The sequence below is a fragment of the Dipodomys ordii genome, unplaced genomic scaffold, assembly GCF_000151885.1.
Source record: "Dipodomys ordii isolate 6190 unplaced genomic scaffold, Dord_2.0 Scaffold9, whole genome shotgun sequence".
Lineage (NCBI taxonomy): Eukaryota > Metazoa > Chordata > Mammalia > Rodentia > Heteromyidae > Dipodomys > Dipodomys ordii.
Window position 1 is genome coordinate 3,173,755 of NW_012267225.1, and position 17,664 is coordinate 3,191,418.

The following is a 17,664-nucleotide window of genomic DNA, read 5'->3' on the forward strand; positions in this document are numbered from 1 at the left end:
TACAATAACATGGGCAAGATAATGAGTACATTTCTTATCAAGCATTAAATTCATTTAATTCTGATTTAATTTTAATTATGTTTTTCTGTCCACTGGATTGGGGTTTAGCTTGTTGCCCTTTTTCAAGGAGGTTCAGATGTCTCATTAAATTGTTGGTTTCAGATATCTCCAATTTGTTGATGTAGGAACTCAGAGCTATAAACTTGCCTCTGAGTACTGCCTTTGCTGTGTCCCAGAGGAGCTGGTAATTCGTGTGTACACTTTTGTTGAATATCATGAACATTTGAATTTCCTTTCTAGTCTCTTCTATGACCCACTGGTGGATCAACAGTGTGTTGTTCAGCCTCCACGTGTTACAGGATTTTCTTTGGTGGCTTTTGGTGTTGAATTCTAATTTTATTCTGTTGTGTTCTGAGAGTATACAGGGCATAATTTCAATGTTTCTGAATTTGGGCAGATTTGCTTTGTGACCTAAAATGTGGTTAATTTTGGAGAATGTTCCATGTGCTGCTGAGAAGAACATGTATTTGGTAGATGTCTGTGAGGTCCAGTTTATCTATGCAGTTGTTTAAGCCTGAGGGTTGTCTGTTGGGTTTTTGCTGGGTTGATCTATGCAGCAGGAATAGTGATGTGTTAAAGTACCTAATAATTACTGTCTTTGGATCTATGTGTGATTTTAGGAAAAGCAGTGTGTCGTGGATAAATTTCAGCAAATCTGTATTTGCTGAATACGTATTTAGAATTGTAATATCCTCCTGAGGGAGAGATCCCTTGATTAGTATCCAATGATCTTCTTTACTTCTTGCAAATTTTAATTTGAGGTCTATTTTATCTGATATTAGGATTGCAACTCCCGCCTGTTCATAGAGGTGTTTGCTCAGTCGATTTTATTCCCACCTTTCACTTTCAAAATGGGTTTGTTTTTGAGGGCAAGGTGTGCCTCTTGAAGGCAGCAGATAGAAGGATCTTGCTTTTTGATCCAACTAGACAGTCTATGTTGTTAATTGGAGAGTTAAGTCCATTAATATTGAGAGTTAAAACTGAGAGGTGTTTGGTAGTCCCTGCCATGTTATCCACCTTCATGGAGCTGTGCCAACCTGGTTCTTCCTATGATTCTTAGATTATCTGGGAGCTGTTTGTTTGTTTTCTTGAACTTTATTGTGCTCTTGTTGGTTGTCTATGTGTAGGACATCTTTAAGTATCTGTTGTAGGGCTGGTTTGGTGGAGATCATTCTTTTCTGAAGAAGGTTTTTATTTGACCTTCTATTATGAAGGACAGTTTAGCTGGGTACAGTATTTTTGGTTGGTAGTTGTTTGTCTTTAGTATGGCATACATCACTCTAGGCTGTTATTGCTTTAATTGTCTCTGCTGAGAATTCTGAAGTTAGTCTGATTGGTTTCTCTTTTTTTAATTTTTTCTTTTTTCTTTTTTGAGTCTGGTCATGGGGCCTGAACTCTGGGCCTGGGCACTGTCCCTCAGCTCTTCAGCTCAAGGCTATCACTCTACCACTTGAACCTCAGCACCACTTCTGGCTTTTTTCTTTTTGCTTATATGGTGCTGAGGAATTGAACCCAGGGCCTCATGCTTGCAAGGCAAGCACTCTACCACTGAGCCATCTTCCCAGCCCCTGGTTTTTTTTATAGGTGATTAATATTTTCTCCTTGACAGCTTTAAGGATCATTTCCTTGGTCAGAATTGATCAAGTACAGATTAAAATGTGACAGCGGGATGTCCTGTCATGGTCTGGTCAATTTGGGGTTCTAAAGGATTCTTACATCTGCATAGGCCTATCTTTTTGCATGTTTGGGAAGTTCTCTGCTAGGATCCTATTAAATAAAATTCCTAGACCATTAACTTCTGTCTCTAGGTGCTCCTCTACACCCATTAGTCTCAAATTCGGTGTCTGATGGTGTCTTCTACATGTTGAATAGATCTATCATATTTCTTGGATTTGTCTGAATTCTTGGATTTGTCTTGAATAGTTGTCTGTTCTTTCTATATAATATCTAGGCTGTGTTCAATCCCAGAGATTCAATCTTCTACATGGTCTAACCTATCAAGACTTTCTATGTTGTTTTTTATTTTCTTACTTTTTAATTGGTCAGACTTGATGGCCTCAAATTCTTTGTTGGAGCTTTGTTTTAGATCTTGTATGGACTGCTTTACTTCCTTAATTTGGTTTTCAGTATTCATTCTCAGATTTGTTAGTTGATTGGTTATAATTTCATTGGACTTCCTTTCCTTCTGTTGGTCTTCATTCTGCATTCCATTTGTGGCCTCCCCCTGGATTCCTTCAGCTCTCTGTTTGTGGATTCCAAGAATGCCTCTATTAATCTTTGCCATTTCTCATCTCACTCACAAAATTCCTCTGTTACTCTTTGATTAGCCTCTTCATGCTTGTGATATTCTTGTATTAATCTTGGGTATCTGCTGAAGTATTTTATATCTACTGTTATTTGATGTTGTCACTTACTCAGGGATTTTAATTGAGTTTCATGTTTTTCTTAAACACCAAGTCTCTGAAGAGGCAAAAGTGATTATTATTGAAGACTATTTGGATAATTGATTGAATTTGAGTTGTGATGTGAGTGGAGAAAAACTCCTTACCCATGGCCAAGTGTTCAAATGAAGACTCGGGTACATCATCTCCAAATTATGTAGAACACAAGAGGTAAAGTTTAATGATGGGACTAAATCCAAAAACAGAAAACAGTAAGCTCTCTGCTGAAAGTAGAGAGTGTCCAAGTTCAGAATAATAATCAAGTGAAGTTAGAAATGTCAAAGTCCAAATTCAGATTTTACAGGTGGAAAACCTGAGTTTATTAGTGTGTGAGAATAACGAATAAAACTAATTGATATCAAGTGAGGTTTGTGGCAATGAGGAAATACTTCGAAAAAGAGGTTTTTTGGGGGGAATTTGTTTTATTATGATTTATTTTGTAATAAATTAATAGCTAAACCTCGAATCACCACATGTTACCTTGTGATAAAAATCAGATATCTTCTGGGCACCTTTGACTTATGCCTGTAACCCTAGCTACTCAGGAGGCTGAGATCTGAAGATCGTGGTTCAAAGCCAGCCAGGGCAGAAAAGTCCCTGTGAGATGCTTATGTCCAATTAACAACTCAAAAAATAGAAGTGGCACTGTGGCTCAAGTAGTAGAGCACTAGCCTGGAGCTGAAGTGCTGAGGGACAGTGCCCAGGCCAAGCTCAAGCCTCATCACTGACAAAGAAAAAAAAGGTATAAAAGTATTTTAAAGTATGTATACATGCAGTAGCAAGCATGCAGAGCTATGAACAGAAGCTAAGAGATGAATTACTTTTATGAAAAAATATAGATGTGATCATTTCAAGTTTGTTTTCATCAAAACTCAGAATTTAACTCACTAAACACTTATGGCATGAACTACCTACCCATATTTCTTGTCTTCAATGTCTTTATAATCAACTTTAATTATAAGAAATGTGATGATAATGATAAATCTATGATAAGCATGTAATTTTTGCCCTCAGTGACTTTATAATGCACTTAAAGTGATGAAAAAATATAGGAGTAATGATGTCTTTCATTGAGAACGCATCGTCCTTTCTCCAGATTACCCCATTTACTCTTCCCTGAGGCCTATCAAGTAGTACATTTATTATCTTAATTCCACAGATTAAAAAAAGAGTAAGTCTTAGAGAGTTTAGGTATATTGGTCACAGTCAATCACAGCTTACAAAGATGATCTTGGGAAAAAATCCTTAGCTCTCTGAGGCTGAGGATTTTAAGTGAGGAAGACTATAATGCAGGTGACCCTCCCAGGAATCCTGTTAGGCCACTTCACATGATATCCATTAATGTTCTGTTTTGTTATGTATTGTTTTGGCCAACCTCCTCCCATGAAATATAAACTTAAATTATAATATTTCCTGACTTTACCTGGATTATATTTGAATATTGACACTGCCTGCCAATGCTTTCTGGTGATTTGAATATTTTCTGTCTGGACCTTTAAGCTCATCACTAGCCCTGTCTCCCAGTATACTTAGACCTGAAACAATATGTCTGAGTCTCTAGGTGAATGTCTTGGACCTAAAGCCCTTGGGTGTCTTGGGATGGTAGAAAGGGAATAGTGTTGCAGAGTTGTCACCAGACAAGCTGATGGAAGTGCATCACGGGTCTAGGAGTCTAAAGCAGAATTGGACTCAAATGCAGAAATTTCCCCTGGAATAGTACAGTGAAGGCTGTCTAGGATTGAAAAAACTGTTGCTTAGCTTCATTCTTTTTTTTAAAGATTCTGGTTAAAGAATCCAAACTAGAGATGTGTTTAGTGGCTTTTCTCTATTGCTATATGAGTATTGTCTTTATTGTTCTAAACAAAATGTAATATCCAAAGGGCTTTATTTTTTCAGAAAATTTTAAATAAGAAGTAAAGTATGAATCTAAAGGTTTCCAGTTCAACAAATTTTCAGAAATGATCCCATTAATCTATTATAGTAATTCACTACAATACATGGAAGATTCTAAGGAGAAAAAACATACTTAAAACCAATAGCTTCTATGTCACTGTGTAATAGTTTATTATAAAAAAGAGTGAGCTGGTTTTTAGTTCTCTTTGTAATATAGACTACAACTTTAATTCTACTTCCTCACACTTGATTAAATATTGGACAGACATGAGGAGTCATGATTTCCTGTTAAATTTGTACCCATGAGGTCAAAAGGAACAGTCTCTGTCCAGCCAGAGGAACAACAGCAATGAATTCCAAGGAGCAGCATGTTGGACTAAATGATGGCCATGCGATCCCACAACTGGGCTTCGGTACCTATGTACCCAAAGAGGTAATAAGAATGCTGATCGGTTTGAAGGTTGAAAAGAAAAATAGATTTAGAAAGACCTGAGGCCAATGTGGATTGCAAAGACACATATTTCTAGTATGACTCTGGGGTGGTCAACCAGTGCTCAGTTTTCCCAAGCTAGTGTTTGTCATGTACAGGAGAGAACATTGTGAGAGTGTGATATGTCATAACCTGTTTATTCTGAGCATTGTGCTTTGTACTAATTGGTCATTGATTTCATAGCTGGGTGGGGAAAATAGAACAAAAATTAGCAGGCTAAAGCTGTGCATCAGCTTTGATGCCTGGAAAGATACCGATAGAACCGATAGAATGGTTTGTTTTGTTTTGTTTTTGCTTATTTCCTACAATAGAAAGTCTTGCTTTCTTGTGGAGATCCAGAGAAATCAAGGTGATAAAAGTTAACTTGTTTCCTAAGATCAATCCACTTTGATTCGTCTGCCGGGACTTTGTTAATTTTTAAGGCATAAAGGTAGGGAAGACTGCAGGACACCACCAAATACTCATCTCTGGTGAATCTCCGGGTGCTGTTACACCTAAGAAACAAGTATTAGATCAGGAGTGTAGGAGCAAGAAAAGTTTTGAGCTTGAAAAGTTTCTGAAATTTTTTAAATAAATGTTAAAAAATCTGTGTTTTGGTTTGCCTTTTAAGAAATTATTTACTGAATGAACTTTAAAATTGTGACCCAATTTTGGTAGAGGAGGCACTAAATCCAACCATACCCTCTCTAAATCAAAGAACTTTAGTTCTGAGGGTTGGTGGCTACACCAATTATCTCTTACATGATGGAGTTAATTACTTTTTTATAAATCTATGACCTTTAGCATATATTGTTTTTCTCCCAGAACTTTGTTCAATTTTACAGAGAAAACGACTGTACATAAGAATGTTAACAAAACTTTTATACCATATCTCAAGAACACTGGCCCTGGATAGCACCTGGGAAATTTGGTATTTTACTGTTTTGTGACATGTAAGGGTGGTATGCTTTTTTATTGCTTGTATAACCAGAGGGGAAGTTAAGGATTGGAATTTTGGGGTGTCCTAACAGAGACAGGGCTACTAGGTAAATAGCTCTGGCAAAAAGTATCTTTTGAAATGACTTGAACTTTCCTTGTAGACATGGACCATGTATTGTCACAATGTAGTGCTCCCGATTATGTTCTATGTTTTTCCAATGAGAACTCAACTAAGCATGGATCATATACCTTCTGTATTTTCTTCTATGCACATTTTTCCTGTGTTCCTTCTATGTTGTAATATTATGATGTAAACCACAGGGTGGTGCTATCTACATCCTGAGTCCTGTAAATCTTTCTAAATCATTCTAGGAATTCATTGGAACAAGAGCTTCTGGAATCTTCCAATGTCACTGATTAATTAGCATTTGCTGTGTTTGAAGTTCAGAGAAAAAGCCAAATTCTATTATTAAGTAGAAACTACCACAGAAAAACAGGTTTGGCTTGATTCCTCCAAGTGCAGAATTAAGTCCAACACAGATAAAAATGAGTTCATGGAAAGGTGATTATTTCTGTGACCATCACAATTGGTGTTTGGATAATCCTTTGTCTTACAGCAAAGATGGGATTCAAGTTCACAGAAGTGTTACCCGGTTACATGATTAAGTGATTTGAAGATGACACTGGAATGGGAAGTGCTTTCTAATCGTGTTAACTATCTACTTTGTTTCCAATGGGCTACCTCACAACATTTATCTCCAGCTTCTGCTTTTCTTTTCCTTGTTGATCTAGATTCCTAGAAGTAATGTAATTGAGGCTATCAAAATAGCTATAGATGCTGGCTTCCGGCACATTGACACTGCATATTTCTATGAAGTGGAAGAGGAGGTAGGGCAGGCCATTCGAAGCAAGATTGAAGAGGGCACTGTGAAGAGAGAAGACATATTCCTCACCTCAAAGGTATGCTGCCTATAATAGGTAGATGCAAATTTATTGAAATGTGATTTGAGGAAGAATTACATGATTGGAGCAGTAGTTGGAAGAATTGTTCTTGGTGCTACTATTGTTATTCACATACTTTTCACATGTAAGGTTTAGTATTAAAAACAGAGTAAAATAATTACTACCTTACTCTCTATGAATTGATAGGTTGGCAGACACTTTAACATTCAAAGTCTCAACTTGAATCATTGTTTTAACGGATGCTATAGAACCACTCAGATCTATGGTCAAATCACAATGTTCTTCATGTCCAGAGTAACTTTCTAAAACATTATTTTTGCTATTTGGAATATTAAATCTTACCTTTATTCTTGGAAGAGATCAGTATGAGAATTTGCTAGGTATTAAACAAAACATTGCTAAAGTGGGTTTTTTGCCCAGTACATTTTAAAATATTCAAATACCTTTCCCTTCATTTATGGAAATAAAGGTATGTGGATATGTCTCCACTGATTTGAAGAGATGAGATGTTTAGAAAAATAGTAATTCTGCAATCTCTTTGGGATAAGATTCAGAGTTTGGATAATTTTATTGATTGTCCAAAATGCTATCTCAAGTAATTTCCTTCTATTGTCCAGCAAGTTATTTTAACAATGACATGGCCTTGACAGATCAAGAAAACCTAAGAACAAAGGCATTAATTTTCCCCTATGGACACCGATATCCTCCTAGTATAAAACTTATCTGAATTTGTTCAATCAGATTCTCAATTGAGGTAAACCATCAATCCAGCACAATTTGTATTTTTAACATTTGCAGCTCTGGAGCACATTCAATCGACCAGAGGTAGTTCGGCCTTGTCTGGAAAGATCACTGAAGAAACTACAGTTGGATTATGTGGATCTCTACCTTATTCATTTTCCAACTTCATTGAAGGTAGGCTATTTGCATCATGTAACTGAAGGATATATCTGCATATGACACGATAATTATTTCCATAAATGATTGAGAAGAAGCTGTGATCATCAATTTATGTAAGCTTTAGTTAAAAAATTGATAGACTGACACAGGATATTTCATATGAGTTTACTGAACTATGTAAATAGACAGGTGATTGAATGGCTAGATTTAGATTTAGTCTTCAGCTATTTCTTTTTTCTTTTTTGTCGGTCATGGGGTCTGAATTATGGGCCTGGGTGCTGTCCCTAAACTGTTCATCTCAAGGTTCATGCTCTACCACTTGAGCCACAGTGCCACTTCTGTTCTTTTCTGATTATGTGACACTGAGGAATGAACCCCAAGGCCTCTTGCAAGCAAGGCAAGCACTCTACCACTAAGCCACCTTCTGAGCCCTCAGCTATTTCTGTTTCTCCATCCCTTACATTTTTATTACTGGAGGCTTGCTTGTGTTTTGTCACAGCATTGCCCGCAATAGCAAATAATATTTGGATAGTTCATGTGTCCTGACTCTTACCCTTTGACAGCTTGATTGCATCTTTCGGTATTAGAATCATTATCTCTGACAACTTTTGGTTAACCATTTCTGGCTTCACTTATTTGCCTTGGACTCACATGTATACAATTATCTAAAGAATACTGATTATCCTGAATCAAGATTGAAATCCATTGTTGCGGAAGATCAAGGCAATGTAATTGTTGACTTTTCCAGTGAGAGAGAAGTATTTCCCTGGAGAAAGTGAAGCAGAGAAGTAACACAAGTCCTAGGGAGATATCTTTGGGATGGGAAACCAATATTTAATAATACTTATAATTGATAGGGGATTACAACTACCTAGACTTCTAAAGACATTCCTTATTACTCTCATTCAAGCATCTTTGTAAGCATAAGTAAGTGGAGGAGTCCTTCATTAATGCTCATTTACTATTTCATTCCTGAAGTGTACAAAGGACCATGGCTCTGGGTTGGATGACAGTGCTTGGTGAGGTTTTTGTAATGTCTGCTTCTATTGCAGCCTGGAGAAGATGTCTTTCCAAAAGATGAGCATGGAAAATTCATATTTGATACAGTGGATCTCTGTGACACATGGGAGGTGAGTACTTGAAGAATAGACTTCAGAGGATGCCTAGAGAGTCAGGTCATGTCTCCAACCCCAAGAATGGAATCTGTACCCTTGAAATCTAGAAACTCATGACATTTTCAATGGTGTTTTGCAGGAGTGATAGGGGAGAAAGCATTAATGGAATGTAAAAGACATGAATGTCTGAACAGAATTGATGACAAGGAGAGTGATCTCTTGTTCCTTATGCAGTGATGTCTCTATTTCTCCAAGGAGCACACAAAATTCTTTCTTTGTATGTGAATATATTCTCCAAATGTCTTGACCATTTTTCTTCTACCAACAATCATATGTAGTCAGTTCATTGTTTATTGATAGTGTTTCCTTCATCAACTCCATTTTGCATTTATATTGATTCATCCGATGGTATAGATGGATCGGCAGAACTCCTTTCTTTTTAGGCCATGGAGAAGTGTAAGGATGCAGGATTGACCAAGTCCATTGGGGTGTCCAACTTTAATCGCAGGCAACTGGAGAGGATCCTGAACAAACCAGGGCTCAAGTACAAGCCTGTCTGCAACCAGGTGAGTTCCTGCTTCCTCTTCTCCATCTCTTACTCACTGACTTGTTGCTGTGTTTCTGCCAGCTATTACTTTTACCTTCTCCCCTGTTTAACTTACTTTTGTGGAATAGAAGATTCTAAGAACAAGGATAGGGGGGTTGGCCAACTGTGTTTGTGCCTATTGGGAGATTCATAGTGTCCAGTGAATGGAAGAATATGGAGGATGTAAATGTCATCAAGGTGGGCTACAGTCATTAGACTTCAGAGACAAAGTACTTATTGTTTGCCTATGAATGATGGGGATTGGATTGACGATGGTGTTGTGTATAAAAACAAGGAAGTCCCATAAAATCACCAACTTGGAAAGGAGCAGTGGGAGAAGGAAGGCAGTGTGGAGATCCATGTGAAGGGTCTGTTGAGTGGATGCTTTGGTACTTTGTGCTGTTGTGTCTGGCTTCAGGATTCTTGGCTAGCAAAATAGGTGCATGGAGAGTAAAGTGGGGGCTGCCAAAATGATCACACAGATCAAATATCTGTTGGTGGGGATCTTAGTGAAATCCATACATGGAAACTTAGCGTAAAACACAGAGCTGACTCAATGCCTGAAAACCTCTAAGTCAACTCCTCTTTTCTGCTTTGTTTTTTAAAATCACATCTAGTCTGTGCCTGGTTTGAGCCTCTATATGACTGTCTTCAACAGCTTAAAGTCCTTACAGCTGTGAAGTAAAAGTGTTTAGAACACAAAGCTGGTCATACTATTTAAATTTGTGGACAGTGACACAATACTAAGATTTCCCAACATGAATGTGAAGGCTGTCTCATTACAAGTTTTATTAAGACTTTTGTAATGATATTTATCAAGCACTTGGAGTATTCATATTTTCCAAATTTCATGCCAGTTATTCAACACATGGCCACATTGTCCTTATTAATGCAGGTAGATCATCATCCACATCTGTAGCAGTTTTGCTGGTTCTCTTCAATAACATTGTAGACCTGGACATTCTCCTTTAGAGACTTGAGCAGAGGTCTTCTTGGAACGAAAATAATTTCTTACATAGTTCAATTTCTGTGACTGTATTCTAAAAGTTAACGACAATTCATTTGCATCATTTAAATCCAGTCTGTACTCAAATTTTCCTATGATTTGATCTGTTCATTAAGTAGGCCCACCTAGATGTATCCTTCATAAAGACATAGTTTCCTAACTGACAATTACTGGTTGCCTAGATGTTGACCATTGTCAATAAAGGATGTCCTTTGACAATTTCACCTAGTAGTTTAATATTCATTCATAAATTCTGTAAGAAATATGGGCCATAGGATTTATGAAAAATTTCTTTGTTTTTACTTCTGTGTTATTTTCCTTAGCAGATATTTCACTAAAAACAAAATTTACTCAACATATCAGAATAAACTATAATAATTTCCATAAGACAGAGAAAATCTTGATACTTGCCTTTCAGTTTAGAGTGTTCTAAGAAAGGAGTTAAAGGAATAGTCTCTATCAAAATGTAGAATAGTTTTTATGTGTCTTACCTTCTTTATTTAGGTCTCTTCCATTGAGGTAATGCATTTTTATTCCATTGAATGCATATAATTTTTTATGGGACAGAACTATGTCTTACTCTCAGGGACTCACTCTCTCTCTTAGTTTTGTGGCTAAGGTTGATGCTCTGCCACCTAAGCATGCCTCCTCCTCCAGACTTTTGCTGGTTAATTAGAGATAAGAGTCTTGCAGAATGATCTGTTTGGGCTGACTCAGACCTCAATTCTCATGACTCAGCCTCCTCAGTAGTGATAGGGTTATAAGCATTAGCCACTGGCACTCAATTTCATGAAAAACACTCTGAAAAACAAAAAACAAAACTCTGACCAGTGTCACTAGTAGAATTCATGCCAAAATGGTTCTTTTGTCCTATATGTTTTTCCTGTTCAAATACCAGGTCTACATTTCAGATAGGTCTTTTGTGCCCCACAAAAAGATTTTGTCATACCTCTTTGTCCTGTAAATAGTATTTAGCATATGTTGTGGTCTACTTTAGGAAGATTACTTTTTTTAGACATATCCAGGTAACAGATATGCAAAATTTATTTGTTAGAAAGTAAACATTACATTATTTTGATTATTTCAATTCAAATTGAATATAACACATTTTTATTCAGGTTTGCTTACTCTTAATTTTTCTTCTTGATCAGTGCATAAAATTTTCATATAATTCCTGTCATATCCATCTACAGGTGGAATGTCATCCTTATCTCAACCAGAGCAAACTGTTGGATTTCTGCAAGTCCAAGGACATTGTCCTGGTTGCCCATAGTGCTCTGGGAACTCAACGAGCTAAACAATGGTAATCCAATAAAATATTTACCAAAACACTATTCTGAATCAAATATTTTGATTTGTGCTTAGTTTTCTGGCATTGATCTTGAACTGGTTTAGGAACCGGGGAGAATTGCATTTCTTACATGGTCCCTCATATGACTGATGCTGATGGATCAAGAGATTGCATTTGATGATTTGGTCTAGAGAAGGCATCCTCAAGCATATTGGAGCTCTGCAAACAAATAGAATACTCCGTCTGCACTTCACCATTTCTGTCTTTCCTTCCAGGGTAGACCCCAATGCCCCATTTCTTCTGAAGGACCCGGTTCTTGGTGCTGTGGCAAAAAAGCACAATCGCAGTCCAGCTCAGATTGCCCTTCGCTACCAGCTGCAACGTGGGGTTGTGACCCTGGCTCAGAGTTTCATAGAAAAAGAGATAAAAGAGAACATACAGGTGATAAGGGGGTACTGTGGGCATTCAGTCTCCTGAGTAGATTGTGCAGGTGATGGGGTGGTGTGCTGTGGTCATAGTATTCTTCATTTGGGTGTTATCTTCAAACTTCTTAGCACCATTTTTGGGACCAAATTGTTTTCCCTAGAATTTCCTGTACATGCGTGACTTACGGTGTTCTTGGACATCCTATTTCTGTGTATATAATGGGAAAGACAGCACATTTTCAGAGACTAAGTACTGGAAAGAATACAGAGAAATTAATCAGCCAGGTGCTCTACAACTATTCTAATATGAGAAATATTTCTACCTATACAAGCTGCAATATGATCCACCTCTGTGGCAAACAGGTTGAATACAGAATACTTCCATTTAAATAGAAAATGCATTGTTGGACAATTTGTTTGGCCTTAGCCAAATGAAGTCCTTTGCATGTTGGTACCTCTCCTGTATTTACAATAAATTCTCTAATATATATTGGACAAATGTATCAGGATGCTGATTGGTTATTGCATGGTAGGTCTCAGCAATTCTCCATGTGGTTTGTCATTCACTAGACAATTAGACCAAATATTTTTCTCATATAATACTATCCAAAGTAGGTGAGAAGAGAATTGACAAACTGTTTCATGCCTTAGATCAGAATTAGCACATAATTTTTTTGCCAAGCTTTAATGGACAATGCAGTTTACAAACCAAGCAACATTAAATGAGTGGGGAAAAACATTCCTTAGGAGAAGAGTTTGTCAATATATATATTGCAAAGAGTTTTGGAGACATGGGTTATGTATTTCTAGAGAAGCACACTTGTATCTTGTCATTATTGTACATTCTCGAGAGTGTTTTGCACATTCAGATATATTTGTTGTAGTAGCTTCTCAAAATTTCTATCGATAATTTTATTTGATCTTGGGTATATTTCACCTAAGCAAAAGTTCCTTCTCTAACTATAGTCATCATGACTTTATAGTTGATGTGGTTGATGACTGTCCTGTCTTTTCTTTTGAATACAAGAATATTCTCCCAAATGATCGCCCAAGAGGTTGACGGTTTTGCTTCCAAAGAGTAATTTTGCTAGTTCTTTAGAGGTAGTATGTCACAGACTTTTCTGTCTAGACTAGAACCAAGAGTTTTAGCATTTTAGCCTCCTTGATAGCTAATATTTCATTAACATTTGGGCAAAATGTGAATTAAACCCCGCGGAAAAGAACATTGTCACGTTTTAAGTGTATGCCATGTCATAGAGACACCTAACATTGTCCTTAGCAATTGCTATGTTATCTCGCATACATAAAAACCTTTTCAGTAGTAGCTTTGTTAACTTCTAAGTACATTAGACTGCATTCAAAACTATATTAACTTCGTTCATGCCCACTGTCTTTTGTGATTCCTTCTATGTATAATCTTCTACTGTATCAACATATTTTTCTCGAATGTATTTCCCCTTTAGCTACTTGAGTGTTTTGACTTTGTATTATTAAATCTGTTTCACTTGAACTTCTAAGATTGCCAAATGTACAATTTAAGAATTGTAAAACTTGTCTACTTGTATGATAGGCTTTTGAATTCCAGTTACCTATAGAAGACATGGAAGTCCTAGAAGGCCTGAACAGAAATTTTCGATATCTTCAATGTGTTGGGTGAGGAATTTGGGTAAAAATATTGTCAGAACCCGAACATTACATTTTTCTCTCAGGGAATTTCCACTGACATTGCCATTAAGACATTTAGGTTTGTGTTTCTGAACTAAAGGCATCTCAGTGCAGAAGATAAAGATGTTTTTGAGAAGAGAAATTTGATATCTAAGGAAGAGTGCATACTTAAGTTTTTCCATTGCTGAAGAGAATGTAGAGTTCAAGAGACCATTAACAGTTTTTTTTATGTTCTGGGTTATAGACTAATATTTGACAAATATAAACAAAGGTAAACAAGGAATGTATACCTCTTGTGCCTACTGGATTTTAACTTAAAACAGACACAAATAGGATCATATTTGAAAGGGAATTAGACAATCCATTTTCACAAGAATTAATGTATATATTGCTCCATTATTGTTAATATTTTTGTTAGTATAGAAAAAAGTGAAGGACTATGTTGGGACATAATACAAAGAGACAGAACACTTTTGTCATTTACTGTGTTAAGGAATAATGATCTGTATTACTTTCTAGTTTGTGTGGTATTGATATGTAGAAACTTACCAATTAAGAAGGTAATCTGGAAATGGAGAACTATCTTAAGTGACATTCTCTCCATACTTGAATTTAACACAATTGGTGCACCCTAAATTGTTTTCTGATAGTTAGTATTGGATTTGTACTTCACTACAGCTGATATATCCAGTTTCTACTTTCACTGAGAATTTGAAATCGGATAGACTTTCTTTGATTTTATTGTTTAGGAAGTTAGACAGATGTAGGGAAAAGAGAGTCGCATCAGCCAATGCTTGTGTGTTTTGTGTATCTAGTCTAAGCAGAGAATGCATGATGAATAATTTAGTTATGGTATCTTACAGAATTTCTTATAAAGCCATATTATTCCTTAGTGCAAATATTAGTATTTAATGAGTAGTATTTAATATATCTAGTTTTTTAGGGAATAAAATTCTAACTTTTACCATAGTGATACATAGATATCACATCTTCTGTAGAAATGGGATGATCAAGCCCATGATGCTTATATTTTTCTTTCTCATTTTAGATTTGCTGACCACCCTAATTTTCCATTCTCTGATGAGTATTAACATGCAAGCTCTTTTCATGATCTTGCCTGAAGTTATCTGGAGATCGATGGACAACTTTCAGATGCTGATGATTGGACCCATCACTTGTCAATTCATGCTGCTTTGAAATTCACACTCAGCTTAAACTAAATCCACAAATTTTGAGAGATAGCTTTTGAATTTGTTATCAAACAAATACAAGATTTTTCCCATAGATCTATGATTATCTCAATACTTGTGTGACTTGCTTCTTTTGGAATATTATGACTGCAAAATGATTTGATTTAGTCCGTGGTAAGATGTCAAGAAACCCTTCTCTGATAGCTATTTCAGGATAAGAATGGCTCGTTTTCGGGCTCCAGAGAAATATCAGTTAGCAGGAAGTTACCAGTCGGTATTCCCAACAAACCACTGAGCTTAGTTCATGGTTCTAAGTCTTGAAGCTAAGGTACACATTGCAAGGATATATTATATAGCTCCCTACCAGGCAGGATATAGCACAGCTACTGGAATCTGAGAGATATTCCTGTGGGAGCCCTAGGTACAGATGTTAGAGGGAGAACCATGCAGGGAAGATAATGAGGAAGGAGGAAAGGTGAAGCCCGAATAGATTGAATTGAACTTATCTGTGCTTGGGATGTACTGTCAAATGTCTTTTTGCAAAGTAGATCCAAAAGATAGAAAGGATCTTTCATACATTTTACCTAGTGCCAATCTGAGACATGCCTAGCGTTAATTATAAACGGAAAAATGGGAGCCAGGCCCAGGTGACTTACGCCTGTAATCCGAGCTACTCAGATGTCTGAGATTGGAGGATCACGGTTCAAAGCCAGCCAGGGCAGGAAAGTCCAATAAACCACTAGAAAACCAAAAGTGGCGCTGTTGTTCAAGGGGTAGCGTGCTCTTCTTGAGCTGAAGAGCACAGGGACAGCACACAGGCGCAGAGTTCAAGTCCCAAGACAGACAAAAAAAAGGGGGGGGAGGGAGAAATGGGAACTATTATTTGCAGTATGTCTGAAAGCAATGTATTTTAGCAATCATTAATTGACATGATAACTAGAAATTCCTTGGAAATTCAGCACATCGAGGGACATCAACAAAATGATAGCACTTCTTGTGCTTGTACAGAAAGTATACTTTACGCTTCCAATTTATATTAGACAGATTGTAACAAACATTCAACTGTGTCCACCAACAAAGTAAATAGCCAGTCCAGAAAATTAGAATCCAAAATGCTAGGCAATTTCATTGTGCTTTTTTCCACTATTGTACAAAGCTACCTAGCAACAGTAATTTTATTCATCCATTTGGAATAAGGATATTCCAACACTTGCAAGGGAATGGATGGAACTAGAAAAAATGGTTATGAGAAATAAGTCAAGCCAATGAAACAAAGGATAAATGTTTTCTCTTCTATATGGAATCTAGAATTAACTTGTAAATGTCTTAGCAAACACATGATGGTAATATATTAGACACCACTATATTAGACAAAATATGATATTCTTAGGGGAGAATTAAAATAGGACAATTTGTTAGAAAGACTAACCCATACTTCAACAAAATGAATACCAGGAAATACTTGCAATGTGGCAGCCAGGGTCAAGAGGATAGCAATAGACAAGGAAAGAGACGAACTTGAGGAGGGAGAGAGCATGCAATCATAAAATTTAATGCATGTCCTACAAAATTAAGAAAATTAAGAAATAGGAGAATGGGGAGAATGACAAAAGGAGTGCCACTAATCAAGCTGCATTGATTCTACTTACAAACAGTTGTGTCAAATTAATTTCTTATATGACAACTTAAACATAATAAAACTATAATTTAAAAATTTAGAAGAATTATACTGAAGCTGCTTCAACTTTTGGACTAGATTATGACTATCAACTCAAAAACACTAAAATACTTTTCTCTATTTATACATCCATGGATGCATCTATATTTCATATATATACCTGAAATTAAATGACGTGTCAGAATGATCCCATTTAGCTTGTTGGAATGTAATAGAGAGGAATTGTTGGGAGCCAAAAGCTGAGTCCCTCAACATAATAGGCTTGACTATCTCACTGGAACATCTTGAGGCTGAGTTTACAGAATCCGACCCTCATTCTGCCCTATGTAAACATCCTGCAACTGCTAACGACCACCCTTTCCCCCTGCCCTAAGCAAACATCCTGCACTGCTATGGCCATTGATAAAGCTTCCTTAACGGCCAATGAAAAAGCTTCCTTATTCCAAGCATATAAATACCACTGTCTGAAAAATAAAAATTTGCAGCTTGATAAGAACCCTTGTCTTACTGTCATTCTTGTCCCTTCATTCCTTCTAGCTTAGGTTCATTTCCCTCGTTGACATCCTGCTGGTCAGGACAACTGGTGCCCAATGTGGGGCAGGAGCCTCTCACTAAGGAAGGAATGCAGTCCTCCAGGAAAACTTGGCCAAGTACAGTCTGAGATCGCCTCGACAGACCCCACCAAGAGACAGATCCAGGAGGAGAGTGAGGACGATGCAAGGTGAGTGACCCACCATGAGACAAGCAATGTCGTCACAGGATCTATTTCTGTCAGACCTCAAGGAGGCCTTCAAGACACAGGAACTCGGGTTAAGAAAAGGGATTTACAATTATTTTTCCCATTCATAGAGGTCTTGTGTCCTTGGTTCCCCTTAAAGGAATCATAGATGCAAAAAGATGGCAAAGAGTAGGAGATTGTTTAAAAGATTATTATGAAACCTTTGGTCCAGAAAAGGTTCCTGCTTCCATTTTTTCCTATTGGAATTTGATTAATGAAATTTTATACCAGTGCCAAGTTTAAACAGTTTTGTGCTATTTTTCAG

The 17,664-nt window shown here is 36.9% G+C and overlaps 1 protein-coding gene across 3 annotated transcripts in view; it reads left to right on the forward strand.

Annotated features, from left to right (window-relative positions):
• The window catches only part of LOC105980410 (aldo-keto reductase family 1 member C4-like), a 293,440-nt gene that overhangs the window by 196,737 nt on the left and 79,039 nt on the right, over positions 1-17,664 (forward strand). Inside the window, exons 1-9 of one of the 3 annotated variants that reach the window (XM_013009247.1) lie at positions 4,708-4,827; positions 6,595-6,762; positions 7,564-7,680; positions 8,718-8,795; positions 9,224-9,346; positions 11,566-11,675; positions 11,939-12,104; positions 13,659-13,741; positions 14,802-14,995. The exons of 1 other annotated variant lie outside the window; for it this stretch is intronic. In XM_013009247.1, the coding sequence (XP_012864701.1) occupies positions 4,744-4,827; positions 6,595-6,762; positions 7,564-7,680; positions 8,718-8,795; positions 9,224-9,346; positions 11,566-11,675; positions 11,939-12,104; positions 13,659-13,741; positions 14,802-14,844 (972 nt within the window). In that variant the 5' untranslated portion in view covers positions 4,708-4,743 and the 3' untranslated portion in view covers positions 14,845-14,995. Of the gene's footprint in view, positions 1-4,707; positions 4,828-6,594; positions 6,763-7,563; positions 7,681-8,717; positions 8,796-9,223; positions 9,347-11,565; positions 11,676-11,938; positions 12,105-13,658; positions 13,742-14,801; positions 14,996-17,664 lie in introns of those variants that run through there. One more of the 3 variants, XM_013009248.1, reaches the window with a different exon arrangement.